This window comes from Coenobita brevimanus, chromosome 68 (assembly GCF_032717465.1).
Source record: "Coenobita brevimanus isolate Jiangsu-jjx chromosome 68, ASM3271746v2, whole genome shotgun sequence".
Classification (NCBI taxonomy): domain Eukaryota; kingdom Metazoa; phylum Arthropoda; class Malacostraca; order Decapoda; family Coenobitidae; genus Coenobita; species Coenobita brevimanus.
The window spans coordinates 9681470-9705239 of NC_137021.1; the positions used below are offsets into that span (position 1 = coordinate 9681470).

Sequence of the window (23770 nt, forward strand, 5' to 3'; positions counted from 1 at the left end):
TTTCCCAGTTCCAAAAACAACTTCAGTTCATTTCACATGCTTTCTCCAATTTCTGTAACGGATAGCAATAAATTATATTACACTCAATACAGCACTATATCTTTATTTCACATGAACAACTACTACACTATTACCACTGAGATATATTTTATAAGCTTTGCCTATATTTATTTATTTATTTAAAAAAAAAAAAAAAAAAAAAAAAAAAAATACAATTCAACAAGGAAGTTTCCTCAAATCAATTACTGTTGTGACAAATGGGTAATGGCAATACTTGAGATGATAATACATCCTCCCCCCCCCCACAATCTGAAATGTTTACTGCTTCACTTCATCCGATAGAGCATTTTGCGCTGCAAACGATGTTGCAGCTCTCCTCGGCGGATCATAAAGTGCAACACTTTGTACACTGCTCGCTCAGGGTATTTCTGAAAGTGTAAAGAAATATAGCAACAGCTATCACTATACTGTAAATGTTGGTGCTAATGAAAGGAATACATACATACATACATATACACTGTATATATATGTGTGTGTGTGTGTGCCCGTGTGTATATATATATCCAGGATATGTGTGTGTCATTGGTAAACAATATAATATTTTACCACACGATTTACAAGAATGCAAACACTGACGCTATTTATTTATTTAAAAAAAAAAAAAAAAAAAAAAAAAAAAAAAAAAAAAAAGGAAGAAGAAGAAGAAGCTTCCTTTAAGTAAAACTAACACAGGAATTTTTGTTTGTAAGATCAATTTTTTCAGTGATGAACCAAACATCAGATACATTGCTACGAAAACAACAATCATAAGTCAGTTTCATAAAGCACCATATTCCAGTATTCCCCCCCCAAGTACCCGGTCCAAAAGAATGTGGTTTTGAAGTACTCAGGCGAATTAACTGTGACCAAAATATCAAAAGTAGACGTTTTTTCCAAGTATGCAGCCTTCTGCACAAGCTGAGGCCAACAAAATTGACAGGCTAGTCTGCAAGTACAAGGAGATCTACAAAAATCACATCAACCATATGCATCAAGCTAGCATCACACCTTTCTTCAAATGACATTCACCTGCCATGGCAGACCCCGGTGCCGGGCCATCTGCCTCGGACCTCTATTAACTAACTGTCTTTGGACTGCCTTCAGAGTTTCAGATGTTAATATTGTGAGTTAAATATTTACTCAATAAAAATGCATAACTGTACTTATAAGTTTAACGCACGTTTCGTTTCGTTTCGTTTTTAAAGGCTCCAACATGCTTGCATGTGTCAGCCTTGGTCACCTAATGGTGGCTCTCCACGCTGCACGATCCATTGCAGCCTCCCTGTTCAGTCCCTTAACCCTAAGGTCACACTTAATGACCTCGTCCCATGTCTTTCTCGGTCTACCCCTCATAACCCCACCCCCAATATTAACACTTCTCACCTTCCTCACCCAATTATCATCCCCCATCCTCTCCACATGTCCAAACCACCTCAATCTACCTCTCCTCATCACAACACCAATACACTCCAGTCCCATCCTACCTCTCAACTCTTCCATTGTAAACCCAGCCCCTCCAGGCCTTGGACGCAGGGACGCACTACACATCCACCTAATCATTGTCATTTCTGTACATCTGAGCCGGCAAATATCTTCCTCCTTCACTGCCCAGGTCTCACTACCATACAGCATTACACTCCTAACACATGCTGCATACAAAGACCCCTTAGCACGTAGGGAGAGCCCCCTCAATGTCAGGAGAGGCAAGAGCTCCCTGAACTTCTTCCAACCACTTCTCACCCTAGCCACAGAGCTAGCTCCAGCCTCACCTCCAGCACACAACATGTCTCCCAAATAACAAAACTCTTCCACACACTCAAGAGATTCACCAGCAAGTTCAATCCTTTCACGTCTAACAATCTCCACCTGCTCACCCCGGCACGCCGTACACATAAAATCAGCATTATCTCGCAGTCTACCTCTGATACCACTACATCTCTTATGCACCCATTTATCACACACACCGCACAAGATGGAATTACTTCCCACGCCCTTGTGGCAAACTGCACATGGCCACTCTCCCTCGTCTTTGACAGTACCGCCACCAACCCTAGATATCATCACTTTTGTTTTATCTGCATTTACACTTAAACCCTTTTGCCCCATACCATCTCTCCACTTCCTAAACCTTTCCTCCGCCTCCCATTCGTTCTCTGCAATCAACACCAAATCATCAGCATACAACAACTCCCACGGGAGTCCGTTTCTAAAGTCACGTGAAAGGGCTTCAAGTACCATGATAAACAACATGGGACTCGAGACTGACCCCTGATGCACACCAACATTCACCGAAAACTCATCGCTCAAATCTCCATTCACTCTCACCTGGGTGTGAGCACCCACATACATGGCCATAACCACCCTAACCAGCCACTCCTCCAAGCCAAGCTTTCTCATTGCCCACTTCACCACCTCTCTAGGGACTCTGTCAAAGGCCTTTTCCAAATCAACAAAAACAAAATAAAGATCCCTTCTCCTACCAATATATTTTTCCTGAAGCTGTCGAACAACGAATATGGCATCAGTGGTCCCCCTACCTGGCATAAACCCAAACTGCATCTCATCAATATTCACTCTTTCTCTAATCATACCTTCTAAAACTCTCTCCATTACCTTCATTATCTGATCTAAAAGCTTTATACCTCTATAATTTCCTCTTTCCAGGGCATCACCCTTCCCTTTATACACATTTACAATTACACTCTTCAGCCAATCATCTGGGACAACACACTCATAAATAATCCTATTTATCAGGTCAGTGACTAAACTCACCCCTATATCACCTGAGGCCTTCAACATTTCGGCAGTCAACCCAGACACACCTGCTGCCTTCCCCACCCTCATCCTGCCTATTGCCTCACTCACAGTAGCAGTATCAATCAATGGCCAAGGGCCAGACACTGGATCTGCTGGCTCCAAACCTTCCCTGTCCCAGTCAAACTCCTCATTCAACAACCGGTTATAATGCTCTCTCCATGCATCTTTAATATCCTCACTGTTCACCAATACCCTTCCTTCATCATTCTTCACACACTACTCACCTATAATATCCCGATTATCCCTCTTCACCTGACCTGCCACCCTAAATATATTTTTCCTTTCCCCATGATTTAGGTTATCAAGTAATTGTCTCTGTGACTCAGACTTTGCCCTGTATACCTCTCTTCTAGCCCAACGCTTGGCAGCCAAATATTACTCTTTGCTACCACCCTTCTTCCATTCCCGGAAAAGCCTTCTTTTCTCCTTAACTGCAGCTTCTACACCCTCATCCCACCACCAAGTTACTTTGTGTCTTGGTGGTCCTCTTGTCCAACCACATGTTACATCAGTAACTCTCAAGAAATTGTTCTTGAGGGCTCTGTACTGTTCATTAACGCCTCTGTCTACAGCTCCCTGTTCAGCCACCACTCTCCTCAACTCGCTATAGAAGGCATCCCTTACTATTTGTTTTTTCAGCTTCCATATTTTCCTCCTAGGTACATAAGTCCTCTTTTTCATCACTTGTTCTTTAAGCACCATATCACAAATCAATAGTCTGTGATGCTGCACACACTCCTCACTTCCCATAACTTTAACATCCAACTAACCTCCTATCGGTCCTCCTAACCAGAAAATAATCTATCTGACTGCTATTTCCCCCAGACTCATATGTAATTAACCTACTGTCTCTTTTCCTAAAATATGTGTTGCACACAATCATGTCTGTTGCCTCCCCAAACTCGAGTATCCTTTCCCCTTCTGCATTCCTTAGACTATACGCACATCTCCCATGCACTCCTTCATAACCTTGTGCTGCTTCACCTACATGACCATTTAACTCCCCTCCCAAAATCACTATCTCATCATCCCGCATACCACCCACTACACGTTTCCTATAAGACTAATGCATGTTGTCTATAAGACTAATGCATGTTTTCTATAAGTTTAATGCATGTTTTCTATACGATTAATGCATGTTTTCTTTAATACATGCTTGTTTGAGGGATGAAAGGTGTGACTTTTTGGAAGCGCCACGATATAACCCTATTTTTTGTTTATTTATCAATCCCAAGTATGCGATATCCAAGTACATGGCACCTCCTCAGTATGTAACACCAGGTACTTGGGGGGAATACCGTAAACAGTAAGATATGATTACCCATACCTCCTTTAGACTGCCATACACACCTGCTTTAGAAAATCCTGGACAATGGCGTGTTCAGAGACTTGCGATCCAATTGCAAACCTCCTTTTGAGCTGCTTCTCGATGCGAGACAACATCTCCTGGTCCTCTTCTGTAGTAAATCCTTCAGCACCTGAAAATCGTTAATCATCATCATACTGCCTTTTTTCCAACTAATAATGGGGTGAGGTAAAAGTGGTAACATGTGCAGTGGTAGAGAATATCAGGCATGTTACAAAACAAAGTGAAGAAGTATATGGCGAAGGAAGGTTTTGAAATGAGAGGATCTTTGTGCAGTAAATTACAAAAAGAGAGGTAGTGTAAAAGGACACGGAGAATACAGTTGTTCAATACAGGGGATGATACTACGAATGCCATGGTACAGAAAGGATACAGACAACTAATAACAGACACTGCAGGAGGCTGTTAATGCTTAATGTATGTGTGTGAGACTGATATGGGATGAGTATATAAAAAATGAGGAGTGGTGATGGGCTTGTTACACATGTGGTTTGTATAAATTGGACAGAATGATGAATGGAGATTTGTTTGAGATATGACTAGAAGATGAATGTGGATTTGTCAGATGTGAACAGGGAGGGGGGGAAGGAGGGAGGTTCCAATGATAGAAAGTGGGAATGAACTGAAAGTTGGGACAGATAAAGATTAAATATGTAAATTGTGAATTTGTTACAAAATGAAGGGATGTAGAAAAGCTTGTAAATGGAAGATGTTAAAAACAGAAGATTGCCAATGATGGAAAAGAAATAAAAAAGCAGGAAAGAAAATACTGAACAGCTGATGATCTGTAACGACAAGAGCAAAGTTGTGGTTAACACGATTTAGTGGTCCAGAAAAGAAGGAATTTGTTGGCTGATATGAAGCTGTTGTTGCTGAGGTAGTATACAGATAAAATACAGTGCACAGAGTAAATATTTGTAGGAAATATGCCAGAAGACCTGGAATTGTACCTAAGGTGTGGAAGAAGTCCCCCCCCCACACAAACACACAAAATCGAGGTGATGGAAGTAGGTGTAAATTACTGTGGGATAAATCTGCCAAGTGCTGTAGGAAAAGTACAGGGAAGGCAGTGGCTCAATCAGTAGGGAGGTAGCCTGCAGTCTCACCAGACCCAGCTCAAATCCCCGAAGGGGCAGGGAACAATTTAAGGATTTGAATTTAATTAAATCAGACTTTATTCATCTACCAGAAGACCTGCCATGTTGTAAAAATATCCCCACTAATACCAATACACTAGTCCTGTATGAGACAGTCCTAGCATGTATTCAATATGGACGGTGGGTGTTAACGCCAAAGTGGTGACATTCCGAGGTGTATATGGTATGTAGGAGGACTACTGGGCCTTGGGAGCAGACTGTGAAGTCCCCCCCCCCCCCAAAAAAAAAGCAAGGCCCATGAGTGCAACATTTAAAACAGTTAATTCTTAACTTTCCACCAAGTATGGTCCAAACTGAACCAAAACTCAAGTTACACTGTTAACATACACAGACAGACAGACAGACACACATACACAAACACTACCATACCCAAACAACAAACCCCATGCTACAATGTCTTGTATTTATAAAGGCTCTAACATGCTTACATGGATCAGTCATGGTCACCTATGGCAGCTCTCCATAATGCTCGATCTCTGGCAGCCTCCCAATTCAGTCCCATATCCCTGAGGTGACCTCGTCCCAGGTTTTTTACAGTCTGCCTCTCGTAACCCCTACTCCTGAAGTTTACATTTCTCACTTTCCGCACCCAATTGTCATCCTCTGCCCTCTCCACGTGCCCAAACCACTTTAATCTACCCCTCCTCATCACAACACCAATACACTCCAATCCCACCCTTCCCCCCCAACTCTTCAATTGTAAACCTAGCCCCCCCCCAGGCCATGCATTCAAGGACACACTACACATCCACCTAATCACTGTCATTCCTGTATGTTTGAACTTAATAACAATATGATGATCATGATGATGATGATTGATAAAAACAATAAAAATAATTACGAAGACAGTGTCTGGCGAATGATAAAGAGGGTAGTTGTAGGATTGGTTGGACATGCACAGGTTGAATAGCAGTAAGGCAAACAGTAAAGGCAGCAATCTAGAAAAGCTGTAAAATTCACAGAACACCTGGTAGAAGCATATGACAACTATAGCCAGTGGAGATTATGGAAGGGTCTGTGCATGTTTGGTATGGATAGAAATCTGCTGAATGCTGCAGTTTCATGATAGCAGCAAAGAAAGTCTAAAGGCAGACATTTCTGAGAAGTTTCATGTCAATATCAGAATGATATGGATACCTCCTGGACCCATGCTTGTTCTGTACATACAATATAAGGCTGGGAATATGTAAAGATTCATAACAAGAGTTAAAGAAAGGAAAGTGAGGCTCATCAAGCAGAGAGACAATTTTACCTCTACTCTTTAAGTCAACAAATTGAAAGCTGGCCTGAAAAACTAAATTAAGGATTCAGTTCTTGTTACACCTACAAGACCAATTACTGTGTCAAATTGCATAACTATATTTCAGCATGTCCACTTTCATCTCATAGCAATGAAACTAATCTGCAATGTCTAAACTATGGCACATATCAACCTAAAAAAAATTGTTTAATGTATATTTCATTACTTTCTCTCTGCCAATTTGACTACAAAATCAAATGCAGAAACACACTCCTCCCCTCCCCACCAAAGGTACAGCAGATTTTTCCTGAGTTTATTGGTAAGTAGAAATTTAGCTCTGATAAGTATGAAGTTGCAAATTTTAGAAGTACACAGCACTGCTGTATAAACTTTCACCTCCCTCTGCCTAGGCTGCAAATTATGCACGTGAATCCAATAACCAATCTGAAAACTGAAACAACTTGATGGAGGCTCTGACTGTAACTCTCAAGTAAGCAGTCTCCAGGTAACCTAAATCACAATATCAAGAAAAACACCCACATATACACTACAAAATGGTTATGAACTCTTTAAAAATCATACCTGTGAGTGAACCAGACATTGCAGCATCAAGGGTTGAGACCTGGAAGAGTCTCAGAGCCTCATCTACATCTCGCTCATTGGCAAATGGCTCCAGACGCATCTTGGCCAGGGATTCAGCAATACGAACAATTGCTTCAAGCTGTCTGGAAACAGAAAATAATGTGGATGATGTTGGGACTATTAGTAATCTGGCTAATATGACAACAACCAGGTACCATTAGTGACTTTTTCATGGTCCATTCAAATGCTACCTTCAGGTAAAATGAAAGTCAGGATGATGACTGAAGTCATAAAGCAAGTAATATGCTTATAGGTAATTAAGCTATTTATCATATTCTGAAAAAGACAAACACTATTCTAAATGTGACTGCCAGCTTCCATCACTAATACATACATTTTAGTAGTTGCCAAATACTCACCTGACTGTGATGGGAATAGCCATTCTCTTATCCGACTGGTTCTCAGCTTCACGTGTACCACCTCTCATTAGAATATAGCGATTTTTCAGCTTTTCTCCAGCAGCTTCAGAAAGTCGAGGTCCACATCGACTGAAAAGGCAAGAACTTTATCATCTGTCTCCTGTAACATGATTACAAATCTTGGCTATCTTGCTCACAAGTACCCATTACCTGTGTGTGTGTGTGTGTGTGTGTGTGTGTGTGTGTGTGTGTGCATGTGTTATATATACAGTATATATACACTCACACCTCGATTTAAGGGACTAAATGGGGAATCAACTTGTCCCTTGGTGGTAGGTGGCGGTGACCATCATCCACTCACTTGATGTAGTGCTGCCTACTTTTTCCTTAGCCTTTATCATTCTTTTTCTGTGCCTGCCCTCCTCTCTTCCTATTTCTCCCATCTTTCCTGTCAATTCTTATTGCTTTTCTTTCCTTTACAGGTGGCTTTACATTGAGTGGCAAGCCTAATGGTTTCCTGTAAGTCAAGAAACCATTTAAAACACTGGGTGGTAACCATAAAACCAAACCATACAAGCTCCCTACGTGTCAATAAGTGGGTTGGTGGAGGGTTGGTGTCCCTCCCTGTAAAACAACAAACTCAAAGTCAAATGGCCACCCCTTACAGGATTATGGTGTCTGGCAATAGAACAGAAAAGAACAGAACTTGTCCTTTACTTGAAAATGTCCATTGTCTTACCACATATAAAGACAATCTTATTATGAAATGCAGTGATTGTTTCACTTATCTTACTTATTTATATGATTATGCATATTATTTTACGGGTACTGTATAAAGAAACACATTGTATAACCTAGACATTACGTATCATTTTTTAATGGTCTTGTCCGTTTCTCAGGTAGAATATGGAGTCCCTTAAATGGAGGGCTGAGTGTATATACACACATACACATACATACATATATACAGTACTCCCCGAAAGTACGCGGTCCAAAAGTACAGTATGCGATTTCAAAGTACACAGGAGAATTAACTGAGACCAAAATATCAAACACAGATGGTTTTTCGAAGTATGCAGCCCCCCAAGCAGGCTCAGGCCAACAAAACTGAGAGGCTAGTCCGCACATACATGGAGATCTACAAAAATCACATCAACCATATGCACCATGCTAGCATCACAACATTCTTCAAGCATTGTTCACCTGCTGTGGCAGACCCTGGTACTGGGCTGTCTGGTGGCACCCTCAATGCTGCCCCATCCCCTTTCAACAACTCATCATCAGGTGTATTTGCTGAATATCCACCTAACCCTTGAGGGCTGCCTCGGACTCCCATCAACTGCCTTTGGACTGCCTTCAGAATTTCAGATGTTAACACTGTGCTAAATATTTAATCGGTTTGCATAAATGTACATATAGATATTTCCTTCATTATCCTAATGCATGTTTTCTATAACATTAATGCATGTTTTCTTTAATACATACCTATTTGAGGATTGAAGAGAGTGAATTTTTGGAAGCGCCATGATCTAACCCTATTTCTTAAGTTTCTTTATCAATCCTACGTATGCGATATCTAAGTGTGCGGCGCCTCCTTAGTACGTAACCCCCGTGTACATGGGGGGATTACTGTGTGTGTGTGTGTGTGTGTGTGTGTGTGTGTGTGTGTGTGTGTGTGTGTGCGCTGAGGAATCTATGTGAAGAATAGAGAGTGGATAGGGTACGAAATAATGTGATTCACGAAAGATGCGGAGTGAGGAAGTCTGTGGACACCAGAATCGAAGAGAGTTTACTGAGATGGTACGGTTATGTGGAGAGAATGGATAACAACAGAGTGGGTTTGAAGGAGGGAGGATGCGAGGTAGGCCATGGAGAAGATGGAGGGATATGGTGGATGAGTGTGTGAAGAAGTGAGGTTTGGAAGCTGAAGGCTAGGGGACTGACAAGAGATACAGCTGGGTGGATGAATGTTGCGAGAAGTGCATGATCAGAGATTTGGCACCCATTTTTAACGAGACAGCACCTGGACTGGCTCCATCGGATACATTTATGTAATACTGCAGAATATGGTGAATGTTCTTGGCGTATCAGATAGAGCCAGGATTCCGGGGGCTTGAATGATGAGTGAATGGAAGCGTGGCCCATTGGACTGGGCAAACTTAGGCTGTCTGGACATTGCTACTCCTCACCCTGCCCTAGGGTGGGAAAGGAGGTCCGAATGATGATGATATATATCACGTGAATGGATAAAGTTGGGAGTATACAGTGTATATATAAAGGATTGAGACTAGCTAAGCGTGAATCCAGTTTTCATTACATCTATTCTGGGTGAGATTCCAAGCCTCAAGAAATGTTAAAAAAGATAGAAAAGTCCACTGGATGTATCCAATGTGACAAAACAGTACACAGTAGTGTACAGCTGCACAGATACTTCCACATATTACTGAGAATATGTATGGGGAGAAAATGGCAAAGATACAAATGAGATGAGTGGAAATTCAAAAACCATGCAGAAAGTAAGCTTTATTCTGGGTGAGATACCAAGCCTCAAGAAAAGTGAAAAAAGAAACAAAAGTGCACTGGATGTATCCAATGTGCCAATACAGTACACAGTAGTGCTCAACTGGGAAGTGACGTGTACAGCTGCACAGATACTTCCACATGTTACTGAGAATATGTATGGGGAATTAATCACAAACATACAAATGAGATGAGTGGAAATTAAAAAACCAAGCAGAAAGGAACGCTTTCTATGTAGAAGTATGTCAAGGGGTGAGAAGACGAGGTGCCATGACTAGGTGCATCTATGAGCAGTATGGTACTGTACTCTATATGGGTTGATGATTTTGATTGAACCTGTGGTTGGTCATAGGACAACAAGACATACAGTGTCTTGGTGGTGGAACAGAATGGGAAGGTTGATGTAGTGATCAAAGAAAAGAGTTTTGGGGGAATGGAAAAGGGGTGGGAATAGGGTAGACATTTGCAGCTACACGTTCAACTTGAATACAGGTGCTTAGCACGAAGACTCTCACAGGAACTTTTGTTACAGAAGCCACACAGTGTCAATGACAGGAATGCAGTACTTAGATTAGCTAAGGAGGTAGGAGAAACTAGAGGTGAACAGAGGTATGGACATATACAAGGAATGCCAGAGAAAGAATGCATATACTGTAGAATGCCAAAGAAAGACTACATAAATAAAAGAAAATGGTGACTGCAGCAGACCTTATGTGGAAAAAAAAAAAAAGTGGACCACGATACTAGTAAGAGGCAAAGATAAAGAAAAGTTTCTAAGACAGTAGAGCGGTATGTGAGGATAGTGTAGCCTACAGTCCTTCCAAAATATCGAGATGGCTTGGCCGTTGTCCCTCAGGGGAATTCCCCAACCCCCAACGTTGCCACACTTTCTACTGGGCAAATTATCGGATTAGAGACAAAGCTCAAGGGACAACCATCACTCCCAGCTCACTACCTCTCTCTCTCTCGGCATATATAATCTACATTTTATGTAGATTTATTTCCATAAAAGTCTACACGGTTTTATGAATTATTAGAATTTGAGGAAAAGCCTCCTGACTGTCTGTCTCTCTCTCTCTCTGCATACGAAATCAACATTTTACGGAGATTTACTGTATTTCTATAAAAAGTCTATAGGAGCAGCAGGGGTATGCGCTTCCATTTTTGATGGCAGTCAGAGTGGAAGTGACCTGAGGATTGACACTTGACCCATCCTCACTGACTCACCTACAAACGTGACAGCGTTGGAAAGCAACGTTGCCAAGTGTTGTGATATTTATAAAAAGTCATTGTTATTATTAAAAACAACAGACATTTCTTACACTATATAGCCTTATTTGAGAATTATATACATATATACTGTACATAAGTTTAACTTAGAAGTAGTAAATAGCTGACATGAGACAGAGAGATGTGTGTTGGTATAGATTCGGCAGCGCTGATGGTTGAGGAATTCCCGTGAGGGACAATGCCCAAACGATCTGATATTTTGGAAATACTATACTGGTGGGTCAGTCATGTCTGTGAGCTCCAGAAAGGGAGCAAGGCATAGATGATACTGATACTCAAACCTCTGGCACTCTCCATTTTTCAACTTCACAGCATTCTTCATTTCTGCCACTGTCATACTCAGCCACAACACACTAGTAATATAACTCTGATGAAAGAATATACAGGTACTCAGATCCTCTTGAACTAACCTTCTACAGTAGCTGATATATTTCTTCAAAAATTTTAAAGACAGTTCACCTTCTGGAGTCTCCTCTGCAGTTCTTAGAGCATTTAAGTGAACATTCATGACATGCTTTGCCAAAGTCTGGAAAATACAAATCAATCATTATCCACTCATCCCATTTTCTGTATTCAAGATAATATTTAAACATGAAACCATAATTCATTCATCAAGTCTCCTGTCTCTCTCACCATCTGTGTTTCATGCCATGGCAGGATATTCTTTAAAAAATCTTTTTACACCCTCTACAGTACCACACTGCTAACATATCCTGCTCATCTGTTAACCAATCCTTACAAGCATCATCATCCAGCTACATACAGCTTCATTTCAATATAGTGGCTGAACCACATTAACCTGGTCCCTTAACCATACCTTCATTTTAACCACAGGACAGGTTCATGCTAAAACTTCTTCATTTCACATTGGCAGTTCTATCAACAGCCATTTCTTCCAATATTCTTTATACCATAGTCTGCCCATCTTAAACCTGATGGGGAGTAATTCTGCAACAACTTATTTCACTTATCTCAGTGGAAAGTAAGGCAACACTACAGCTCAAAATCTTTTCAGCAGCACTTCTTAGTGATTAACATGATTCAGTCCAGTAATAAAGGTGGCTACTTTAAGCCAAGTTTAAGTGTACAGAGTACAGGCCTATATGACCCAGTGTCACCATTTTAACCACTCTTACTTTAAAATGCCGAGCACTTCCCTAATTACACTTACACATCTTCAACTATCTACCACGTCCAACGGGGGGGGGGGGGGATTCTATCTTGAGTCAAGCATGGCTAACGTTTTCCCCTGAGCAGTGCTATGTGACCAATAAACCCCAATCACCCCTCACCTGTAATCTCTCGTGCCACATACGGTTTCAACCTTAGGACCAACAGGCATATATCTGGTTATATGGATAACACAAAGGGTAGTAAATGGTTTATGATACAAGAAACCATTTGCCCTGTCACTCAATACCGATTCCCCTGAAAGTACCACTAAATTAAGTAAGTGGATGGCAGGAGATTGCTTTATTCAATTTCTATCAGTAAGTTGGTGTGTCAAGCCCCACAATTCTCTACACTGCTTAAATCAATCACCTACTTTTCAGCTATATTTCTATTTCTCCTTTCCATCAATATATAAAACTGCAACATTAATCAACAAGCACAATGTTCACACTTTTATCTGATTAAAAAAAAAAAAACTAATACGGAACAATAAGCTTACCGTATCTCTCCGTTCGTCATGCTCATCCTTTACAATGTAGATCATGTCAAATCTGGAGAGGATGGTGGGCATGAAATCTATATTCTCTTCGCCTTTTGTGTCATCCCAACGGCCAAACACCGAGTTAGCAGCAGCCATGACAGAGCAGCGGGAGTTGAGTGTCGTGGTGATGCCAGCTTTGGCAATAGAGATGGTCTGCTGTTCCATGGCTTCATGAATAGCAACACGGTCATCTTGACGCATCTTGTCAAACTCATCAATGCATACAACTCCTCCATCAGCCAGTACCATGGCTCCACCCTCCATCACAAAGTTACGCTAAAAAAAAAAAAAAATAAATAAATTAAAAAAATAATAATACAGTATACAACACTGTATGATACATTAAATAATTTTTACCAGCCAGGATCAGACCTGATGGCAAACTAATGCTCCATCATTCTTCGCTACCCTTATTTGCATGCAGCTAGATTCAAGCAGCATTATTTGTAAGGAACGGAAACAACTTCCCTTGATGAAACTCTCTTGTTAAGGAATAAATATTTTCATGAATGAAAAGTGTTAAAAATTGAGTTATTGATCAACCCCAGTCTGTCTGGCCGAGCAGACCCAATAACTGCATGCAAACAACCATCCCTGCAGGGACATCCCGTGCAGTGAGCCAACATTTCCTTGTGGTTCACAGGTCTTGGGACAGATAGGCATGGGGAAAAGTTTGGTTGTTTGGTTCCTGGATGAATGCCACAGGGGCACTACAGCAGGTTCCACATCACACCATTATCTGGTTACAAGGTTACCACCCAGTGTTGCAAATGGTTTCCTGAGTTACAGGAGGCCATTAGGCTTGTCAGTCAGTGTAGAGCTACTTGAAGTAGGAAGAAGAGTACTATAAAGTGACAGGAAGAAAGGAGGGCAGACACACAGAATGATGAAGGTTAAGGAAGAAGTAGGCAGCACTGCATCGAGTGAGTGGATGATGATGATCACCATATTAAACAAGTGAATGGATGATGATCACCACCATATCAAATAAGCATGGAGTGGTTGAAAGTTTGGGGAGTTGTTGTCTCTCCTAACATTGACAGGGTTCTCCCTCTGTGATATGAGGTCTTTGTATGCAGTATGTGTTAGAAGTATGATGCTGAAAGGTGGTAAGACTAGGACAGTAATGGAGAAGGATATTCACAGGCTCAAATGTAGAACTGAGAATTATCAGATGGATGTGCAGCACATCCTAGATGACAAGCCTAAAGGAATTATGACTGCTAATGAAGAGAGGAAGGATAGGACTTAAAGAATTACCGATGTGATGAGAAGGTGTGGATTGCGATGCTTTGGGCATGTGAAGATACATGATGACTAATGGGTGCACTGATGGAGAAGCTGCAACAGCCAGACAGAAAGAGACTTGGAACAAGTCATGCTTGTGACCTCTACAAAAAGATTGAATAAAGAAACTGCTGGAGATCAAGTAGTGTGGAGCACAACTACGAAGTGACCAAGACCGACACATGCATGTTGAAGCCTAGTTCTGTGGCTAGCAATTTTCTGTGCCTTAAATTACTCTTGTAAGATCTAAATAATTTTCCCCATAAGGTTTATTATTTGTCCAGTACAGCAGTGCTGTCTGACCTAATTACAGTACTGGATGAGAGGCCATTGTAATACTGTACCAACAAACAACAGATAATAATAATTACAAAAATACAAGCAAATAAAATAACAATAATAACAGAAACTAAGTAACAGCTTTCATATCAACTCATGACAAAATAACTTTAGTATTCTAATCCAGCTACTGTTTGACAATTTTATCCAGCTGAGCGAGTCATAGGAGCCTGTGTTAATACTGAAGCCTTTAACTGTTGTGATTTGAGCAACTACAGTAGATACTTTATTTCAGCACCATGCCAGATGATTGTTAAACCACATGTAAGTTTTAAGAGAAACCAACCGAGACAGGATCCCTGGTGACAGAGGCAGTAAGACCAGCAGCGGAAGAACCTTTGCCAGAGGTATAGACTGCAATCGGTGCCACTCGCTCCACAAACTTAAGCAACTGAGACTTTGCTGTACCAGGGTCCCCAAGCAGCAATAGGTTGATGTCTCCTCTCCTCGTCAGTCCATCAGGAAGGCGCTTGCGAGACCCACCAAAAAGCAGACATGCAGTAGACTTCTTTATGTCCTCCGAGCCATAGATGCTAGGTGCAATGCTCCTCGAAATACGCTCATACACATTGTCACTCTGGGCCAGCAAACGGAACTCTTCCTCCTCAGCAGCTGAGATGGTGAAGCCTGAAGTATACCCGCGTCCCTCAGTGTCTGTCTGGATGCCTACCACTCGCAGATATGGTGCTCGGATTCCCACTGCCACCTTGTCACGTGACCCTCGTTGCTATTGGGCAAAGTTGGTATGCATCAGTACTATTATGGTATTCTGAAAACATATACAGTAATCAGCACCTACATAGGCAATTATGGAAAGCCCCTTACACTCTCTCTATCCCTCACATGAATCCAAGCTGCAAACAATGCTCCACTTCTGAGGGGAATCTTGACGCAAAATGGAATACATGTCTGTCCTTTAGACTACTGTATGGTACAATGAAGTGCTACAAAAGAGCTTGGGCAGACTTTCTGACTACCATATAGGCGATTCACCTTAACTTGACCCTGAGTTTTGTCTTTGTGCAACTTACTTCACAGAGTTCTGTGTCTGTACAAGACATATTGTGCATCTGCATCCATACCACAACACTTCTTCATGACCTGCATCATATTCTTAGTTTTAATCTATTGCTATAATAGAGTATTCACAATGAAGAAATGGCAATTATAGGCTGTTTGAGTAAAATGGGTATAATGGGCATTTTCTCAGAGACAATTTTGTGTGAGTGCCAGTAACAACCAGTTGCAGCTATTTGGCCAAGCATACATTAAGCCTAATCAACTGAAGTATGACAATATTCATATCAAAGTGATCACCTCTACATTTGTTTTATAACAGAACCAGTAGTCAAACTGGACTAATATCTTATTTGAAATCACCTTCAAGTTGGTACAAAATATCAGTAAGGAAGGATGCATATATTTTAGCTTATCTTGCAACATCTACCAAGTACATAAATAATTTTATACCAAACAGTATTCTAAGAACCATGCTATACTTTAATCTAAAATTCAAACATCATAACCATCAATGCATATTTAGCACATGCAGTGATTATACTTTATTCACCCCACACCCTTAGCTTATGAATGATTATCACAGGTGTGTGTGAAGCTATGTGTAGAATGTTTTTTGACCTTCCAGGAGGCACCAGGATTCTGGGGACTTGAATGGTGAGTGAATGGGAGTGTGGTTCATTCAACTAAAAACCAGGTATCTCCTTCCATAAAGTTTAATCTAGCTCTCTGGACCCTACCTCACCCCACCGTGGGGTGGGAGAGGAGGTCTGGATGATGATGAGTGATATACACATAATCTACATACAGTTACTGATGCAAGGAGAGTGGAATAAAGATCGTTTATAATGATGAAAGAACATCTAATTACTAAGATATTAAATTTTCGATAGAAGTGGTAAAGAAAACATATACTGTACTTACTTTAGATTTCCCAACTTTCTTAATCGAATATATTCCCAAAACAACAACCCGATTCCCAGGAACCACACGTTCACACAGGGATCTGCAATATGGTAAATAATTATTGAAACTGCAAATAACTTGCCTCAGTAGAGCACTGAATCCATAAACTAACAACAGCACTCAGATAATGCATTCGTCTGCCAAGGCTGCACCACACCATGCACTGATTTTTTTTTTTTTTTTGGCTGGATGTCCAACACATAGGGGTTTTGAGATATATAAAGAATTTTTCTTATATATAATATCCGACACCAAAAAACAGACCATAATTTTCCGAGGAAAATGTCTACCATAGTTATATATATATATATATATATATATATATATATATATATATATATATATATATATGACACCTGATATGAAAGGGATAAAAAATGACCTTCAACCTTTTCTGCCCAAACTTTAAGCAACTGTTTCTCTGATGGTCCTCAATCATTACTCCAATTCTTGGGCAGCTCCGTCCAATAATTTTACAGATAGAAACAAAACATCCATCCATCATCCAATCCTAAATTGCCCCATAAGAAGTGTAGGAGCCCAGGACTAGGCAAGTTGGTCCCGACATTTAATATGAGAAGCAAACCAAGCCAAAACATAACTGCATGAGCAGATTCTATCCACAGAAAGAATAAATGAAGTCAAACACACAACATCCTCGAAGATAATTATACATACACAACATGAATAAAAAGGACACCTCACTTCCTCTCAAAGAATTCCAGCACTGATATTTTCCAAGGACTGGAAGCTACACCATGTGTGAAAACCAGCAAATTACTTTCAAGGGTCAATGGTAAAGAGATAATCATAATAGGTTAACAATAATCCCACAGTGCAGTTAAAAACATAGAAAAACCAGGCTTTTCCATCATCATCAAGTGCTTCAAAAACTATCATAAAAAATAGTGGGGTTGCCTTTCCCTACATGAATTAAGGTTTAAGAATATGACCACTAGTGCTGTAGCTGGCAAGTAAAGGACAATTAATAATGGCAGCAGAAGAGAGTAGAAAAATTTACCAAAAATCAGTATCGTATTGGAATCAGGTTGTGTCTATGCTTTACAATAAACACAATGAATTAAGCTTTCTAACACTCATATCCACAACTGTGAAACTAAGCTTTAAACACCATATTTATCCATAATTATTACTGATAGAGTTATTGTATACTGACTTTGGACTTAACAGTTAGCAGTGTTAAAGTCATCGACTTCGTTTGAGGTTGGTGGTGTAATAACCGTGAGCATATTTTATATAAATTTTCGTTTCGTTTCGTTTTTAAAGGCTCCAACATGCTTGCATGTGTCAGCCTTGGTCACCTAATGGCGGCTCTCCACGCTGCACGATCCATTGCAGCCTCCCTGTTCAGTCCCTTAACCCTAAGGTCACACTTAATGACCTCGTCCCATGTCTTTCTCGGTCTACCCCTCATAGCCCCACCCCCAATATTAACACTTCTCACCTTCCCCACCCAATTATCACCCCCCATCCTCTCCACATGTCCAAACCACCTCAATCTACCTCTCCTCATCACAACACCAATACACTCCAGTCCCATCCTACATCTCAACTCTTCCATTGTAAACCCAGCCCCTCCAGGCCTTGGACGCAGGGATGCACTGCACATCCACCTAATCATTGTCATTTCTGTACATTTGAGCCGGCGAATGTCTTCCTCCTTCACTGCCCAGGTCTCACTGCCATACAGCATTACACTCCTAACACATGCTGCATACAAAGACCCCTTAGCACGTAGGGAGAGCCCTCTCAATGTCAGGAGAGGCAAGAGCTCCCTAAACTTCTTCCAACCACTTCTCACCCTAGCCACAGAGCTAGCTCCAGCCCCACCTCCAGCACACAACATGTCTCCCAAATAACAAAACTCTTCCACACACTCAAGAGATTCACCAGCAAGTTCAATCCTTTCACGTCTGACGATCTCCACCTGCTCACCCCGGCACGCCGTACACATAAAATCAGCATTATCTCGCAGTCTACCTCTGATACCACTACATCTCTTATGCACCCACTTATCACACACACCGCATAAGATGGAATTACTTCCCACGCCCTTGTGGCAAACTGCACATGGCCACTCTCCCTCGTCTTTGACAGTACCGCCACCAACCCTAGATATCATCACTTTTGTTTTATCTGCATTTACCCTTAAACCCTTTTGCCCCATACCATCTCTCCACTTCCTAAACCTTTCCTCCGCCTCCCTTTCATTCTCTGCAATCAACACCAAATCATCCTCACAATATTGTAATATTTGTTACTGGTATTGAGTTATTTGAGAGGAGCCTGTGGAGTCACATGGAGAGACAGGCTGACGAATGAGGATATAAAGGAGCATTGTGGTGTTGATGTGGATGTGATAGGAAGCATTATGAGGAACACACTGAGGTGGTTTGGCCATGTGGAGAGGATGGAGGGTGAAAGACTGACGAAGAGAGTGTATGTAAGTGAAGTGGAGGGGGAAAGAGGGAGGGGGAGGCCGAGGATGAGATGGAGAGATGGGGTGGAGAGGTATATGAGAGAGGGGGGTGTGAGTTGGGAGCAGGGGAGTGAAATGGCGGGGGACAGGGCGACTTGGAGGCGATTTGTTTGTGGCCACCCCAAACGGGATTGAGGCGTCTGGCAATAGATAGATAGATAGATAGTTACTGGTATTGATCTTCAATGCAGTGCACTGTAGCTTAGGAGTATGCTATACAAAACACACACAGTACAGACGAAGCTCTGTTATGAGTGAATTTATTTACATGCAGAATTGAATCTGAATGGGATCCCCCCCCCCCACCATGTGACACCATGGTGACTTTGATAATATACCAATAACTGCAAATTACCAGCTGATCATGAGTTTAGGAAAAATACCAGCATTTAGTGGAAAAAATGAGAACTGGCTGGAAACAGAGGAAACTACATCTCTCAATCCTGAACCACAGCTTGTCCTATCACATATTAACCTTTCATTGTAATTATTAGCTGCACACTATTCATGAAAATGTTAGTCAAAGAACTAAATATCCTGATGAAAATTAATAAATAAAATTCAAGTTGTACAGTTAGAAGCTTTCCATACAGGCCAAACTCTAAAGCTGAGCTAAAAGCTTTCTTGTAAGGCTGCTCAGTAATGATATATTACAATCTTTCATATAATTTAACACTCTGAGAACATTGGTTGCAAGTCCTTGATAAACAGAGGCATGTCACGAGACTAACAAACGATGGATAACACGTGAAAAAATCTCACAACCAAGTACATAAGGTCTGTGTTGATTTTAATAATGGCTATGGTTAATATGTCAGCCTCAATGGCATCAAACTGCAAACTTCCTTCCTATAGTGTGTAGTCAGTGTGAAAATTTTTTAATTTCTACCATGAAGAGTACTTGCACTGATCAGTCAGATATGGAAAACATCATTTTTGAGTATTGTAAGCCTTTAAAAAATGTTATTAATTACATTTTGGGGTACAGAAACACAACTATGAATAAATTCATCCCAACTTTTGGCAATATTTACAGTACTGCAATTCTTAAATTTGTGTAGTTACATGTATTGTTTATAAGATTTATCCTTGGACATCTTACTAAATGCTTCAACACTAACATACATACTACCAGGGTAAGTTTGGTACATAACTGAAACCTTAATTCATATAATAAAAAACTAATTTTCTCAGCAAATGACTCACTGCTTCCCAGCCAGTGCTGTGAACCTCGGTAGGAAAATTACATCCCTGCAAACTCTCCTACGAAGTTGTGGTACTATAGTCGGAATCCCGGCTGTTTGCGGGTGAGGTGTGGCCCGCACCTGTGTACAGTGTTGCCACGTTTTCTATACCGTTATCTCTCTCTCTCTCTCTCTCCTGGCGGGAAATGAGCCACCCTGAGTACTTTTGATTCTTTTATAAGATATTTATAATTGTGCTTTCATTTGTTAATTTGGTTTTGTTATATTTAGTAGTGGATGGAGTGTCAAAGTTACTGTCTGCTGAGAGGTTTGTTACGTTACTGATTCATACACCCCGACGTAGTGGGGTGTGGGTGTAGGTATGGGTGGGAGTGTGGATGTGGGTTTGTTGGGGTGGTGGTCCAGGGGGGAGGGGAAGTGTGAAGGGGGATTTGACCTGAGACACCCAGGAGGGATTAAGAAGGGAGGGAAGGGGAAGGGGGGGCTGGATTCACCTACCACGTGGTCAGTATTAGAAGAGAGAGAGAGAGAGAAATTACGTGTATAGATATATGTGCATCAATAGGAACAATGTATATCAGTGTGTGCAGTATGTACAAAGGAACAAATGAATACAAAGAAGGCAGTGACAGACCTCTCTCTCTCCTGGGTGTGTAAGTATTGCCACTCACAAGAATTACATGAATTATTTCTTTTACTTTGGATATTGGCATATTTCTTCTTTTTTCAGGCTCATTATCTTATATCCATAACTGTGATATTATTACCCACCCTAAAACTACGCTAAAAACCATTAAAAGTGACTACAATATCTTTTAGCAACACTGTACAATATGTATGCCATGTTTCTGTGTTACTGTATAAATATTTTATGCATAATAAGATTACTGTTGATTCATCCATCAAAATACACAAGTGTAAGTTTTATTCATCTGAATTTATCGAATTTGTGATGCCTTGTACATAAATAGCTTCCGTTTCACATCGCAAGTTGAGGAAACGTGGCACCATTGTAAACAGGTGCGAGCCACACCACAGGCGCTTACGGGCGCAAGGCCGACTATAGTCATTCATTAACCTTAAATCTACTATCAATGTGTTCTCTTTCCCACACTCTTCAGTCATTATCAGTGCCTGGATGGCTACAGTGGAGGCATAAAACCCTCCTTGTGAATCGTGTGTCTCCCAATCTCCTTTACACCTGCCTGCTATTAGTGGGTTGCATGTATGAAAAGCTTGCTAAATGTGTGAGTTGTGATAATGAATGTGATTTTTACAATACAGATGCTAGTGTAAATGACTAACAATAAAGAAGATAAGCGTCACAGCCATATGACATGGAGGAGCAAGACTGTGAGAATGCTGTCCTGCCACTAACTAGTTTCAGACACTAGGTAGTGGGTGCTGTCAAACATGTACACACTTTTCCTTCCCACCACTACTCCATTTACTTATTCATTCCCTTCATTTCAGTACAAAATTGGTGCTACACATCAACAAACCTAAAATAAGTGTTGCAGTGTATTTAGAAGAGCTCAAGTAAATAATAAGCTATCAAAATAAGTGACCAATGTCAGTGAAATGCCCCAGTAACCACAAGTCTCAACGTTATAAGAAACCGTAGATAATTTGCAGTTACAAAGCATAATAAGGGAGGATGAATTTACTGAGCATAAACATGATGATTAGAGAGAGTGAGTAAGTGTTTGACTTGACTAATCATCGCTGTATGGAGCCAGGCACCAGCTGTCAAATTCATGTTTTCTGTAATTCTCTCTGCCTCCGCCACCACACCCTCCACCATCCACTTCACCCACATGGATGAATTCTACCTAACAGTAAATGCTCTGTGTATTCATTTTACATGGAAACTAAAATGAATATTTACAGTTTATCATCATCATCTGGACCTCCTTTTCCACCCCAGGGCAGGGTGAGGAGTAGCAACGTCCAGACAGCCCAAATTTGCCCAATCCAATGGGCCACACTTCCATTCACTCACCATTCAAGCCCCCGGAATCCTGGTTCAATCTGATACGCCAAAAACATTCACCACGTTCTGTAGCTTCACATAATTATATCCAATAGTCATATATCTATCTATCTACATACATACATACATACACACACACACACACACACACACATATATATATATATATATATATATATATATATATATTGCCACTTACAAATGCCCACTTTATCCAATTGCCTTTATCCACTTATCTTTCTGGATTATTTCTGTTCCATTTTCAAGTTATCTGTTATCATACCTATTCCATTTCTTTTTGTACATATCCAATCATCAGTCCACTTACTCACAGAGGTACTGATGTGCAAGAAGACTATTATACCGTATCCATCCATCATCTAATCCTACGTTGCTCCATGAGGAGCGTAGGAGCCCGGGGCTAGGAAAGTTGGTCCTAGCATTTAAGATGAGAGTGACCAGCCTCACTCATCCCTGAGTGGCGTTACAGGAGCCATAAACCCCAACCACCCCTTGGATATAAACCATCACCGGCTCAATCTGACTGGAGCACCTTTATTACCCACTAAACCACCAGGAGCCAAAATTTGGTTATATGGTTACCACCCAGCATAGTAAATAGTTTCCTGGTGTACGGGAAACCATTTGGCTTGTTACTCAGTGCAGAGTCACCCACAGGCAGAAGAAAGAGGAAAGAATGAAGGAAAGAAAGACACAAGAGAGAGTGTAAAGTCACCTGCAAGCAGAAGAAAGAGGAAAGAATGAAGGAAAGAAAGACAGAAGAGGATGGATGGAAAGAAGGATGGAGTAGAGGAAAGGGCAGACACCCGAGAGCAGCACTACATCAAGTGAGTGGATACATGACATAATTTGAACACTTTTCCCACCATTTGGTTATTTTTATAGGCAATATAGGTACATTTCTGGCTGTTGTGAAGTACTGTACTCTGTGGCGATACTGAAATGGCACTGAAGAGGCGATAAAGCTGTAATAGTCGATGACTACCATACTATTAGGTGTTATTTTATATATTTCGACTGCTTTCAAACATTTCATAGCATGACGTAAACTGGGGCTGATATGTGAATTGTGACCAAAGGGTACTGAAGTGGCACCTGCCAATACGATACATGATTTACACGATCTTCACTAATTCAGTGCACTGCTGTACTTGATCAATTTTGGCATTGCTGTACTATATCATTTTTGGAAAGATAAATAGTATACATTTGTCATACTATTTTACTTCTTTTGTGCTGTATTTTAAGCCCCTTCAAATGAGCTGAAGTCTGGCTACAGATATAGGACTGATACTTGG

The 23770-nt window shown here is 40.9% G+C and overlaps 1 protein-coding gene across 1 annotated transcript in view; it reads right to left on the reverse strand.

The window, feature by feature from the left end:
• Positions 1–314: 314 nt before the first annotated feature.
• The window catches only part of Mcm5 (Minichromosome maintenance 5), a 32987-nt gene continuing 9531 nt past the window's right edge, over positions 315–23770 (reverse strand). The window contains exons 6-13 of the mRNA XM_080277086.1: positions 16712–16793; positions 15057–15497; positions 13103–13420; positions 11841–11956; positions 7621–7749; positions 7202–7344; positions 4207–4334; positions 315–428 (exon numbers count right to left, since the gene is read on the reverse strand). Coding sequence (XP_080133212.1) covers positions 327–428; positions 4207–4334; positions 7202–7344; positions 7621–7749; positions 11841–11956; positions 13103–13420; positions 15057–15497; positions 16712–16793 — 1459 coding nt within the window. The 3' untranslated portion in view covers positions 315–326. The remainder of the gene's footprint in view (positions 429–4206; positions 4335–7201; positions 7345–7620; positions 7750–11840; positions 11957–13102; positions 13421–15056; positions 15498–16711; positions 16794–23770) is intronic.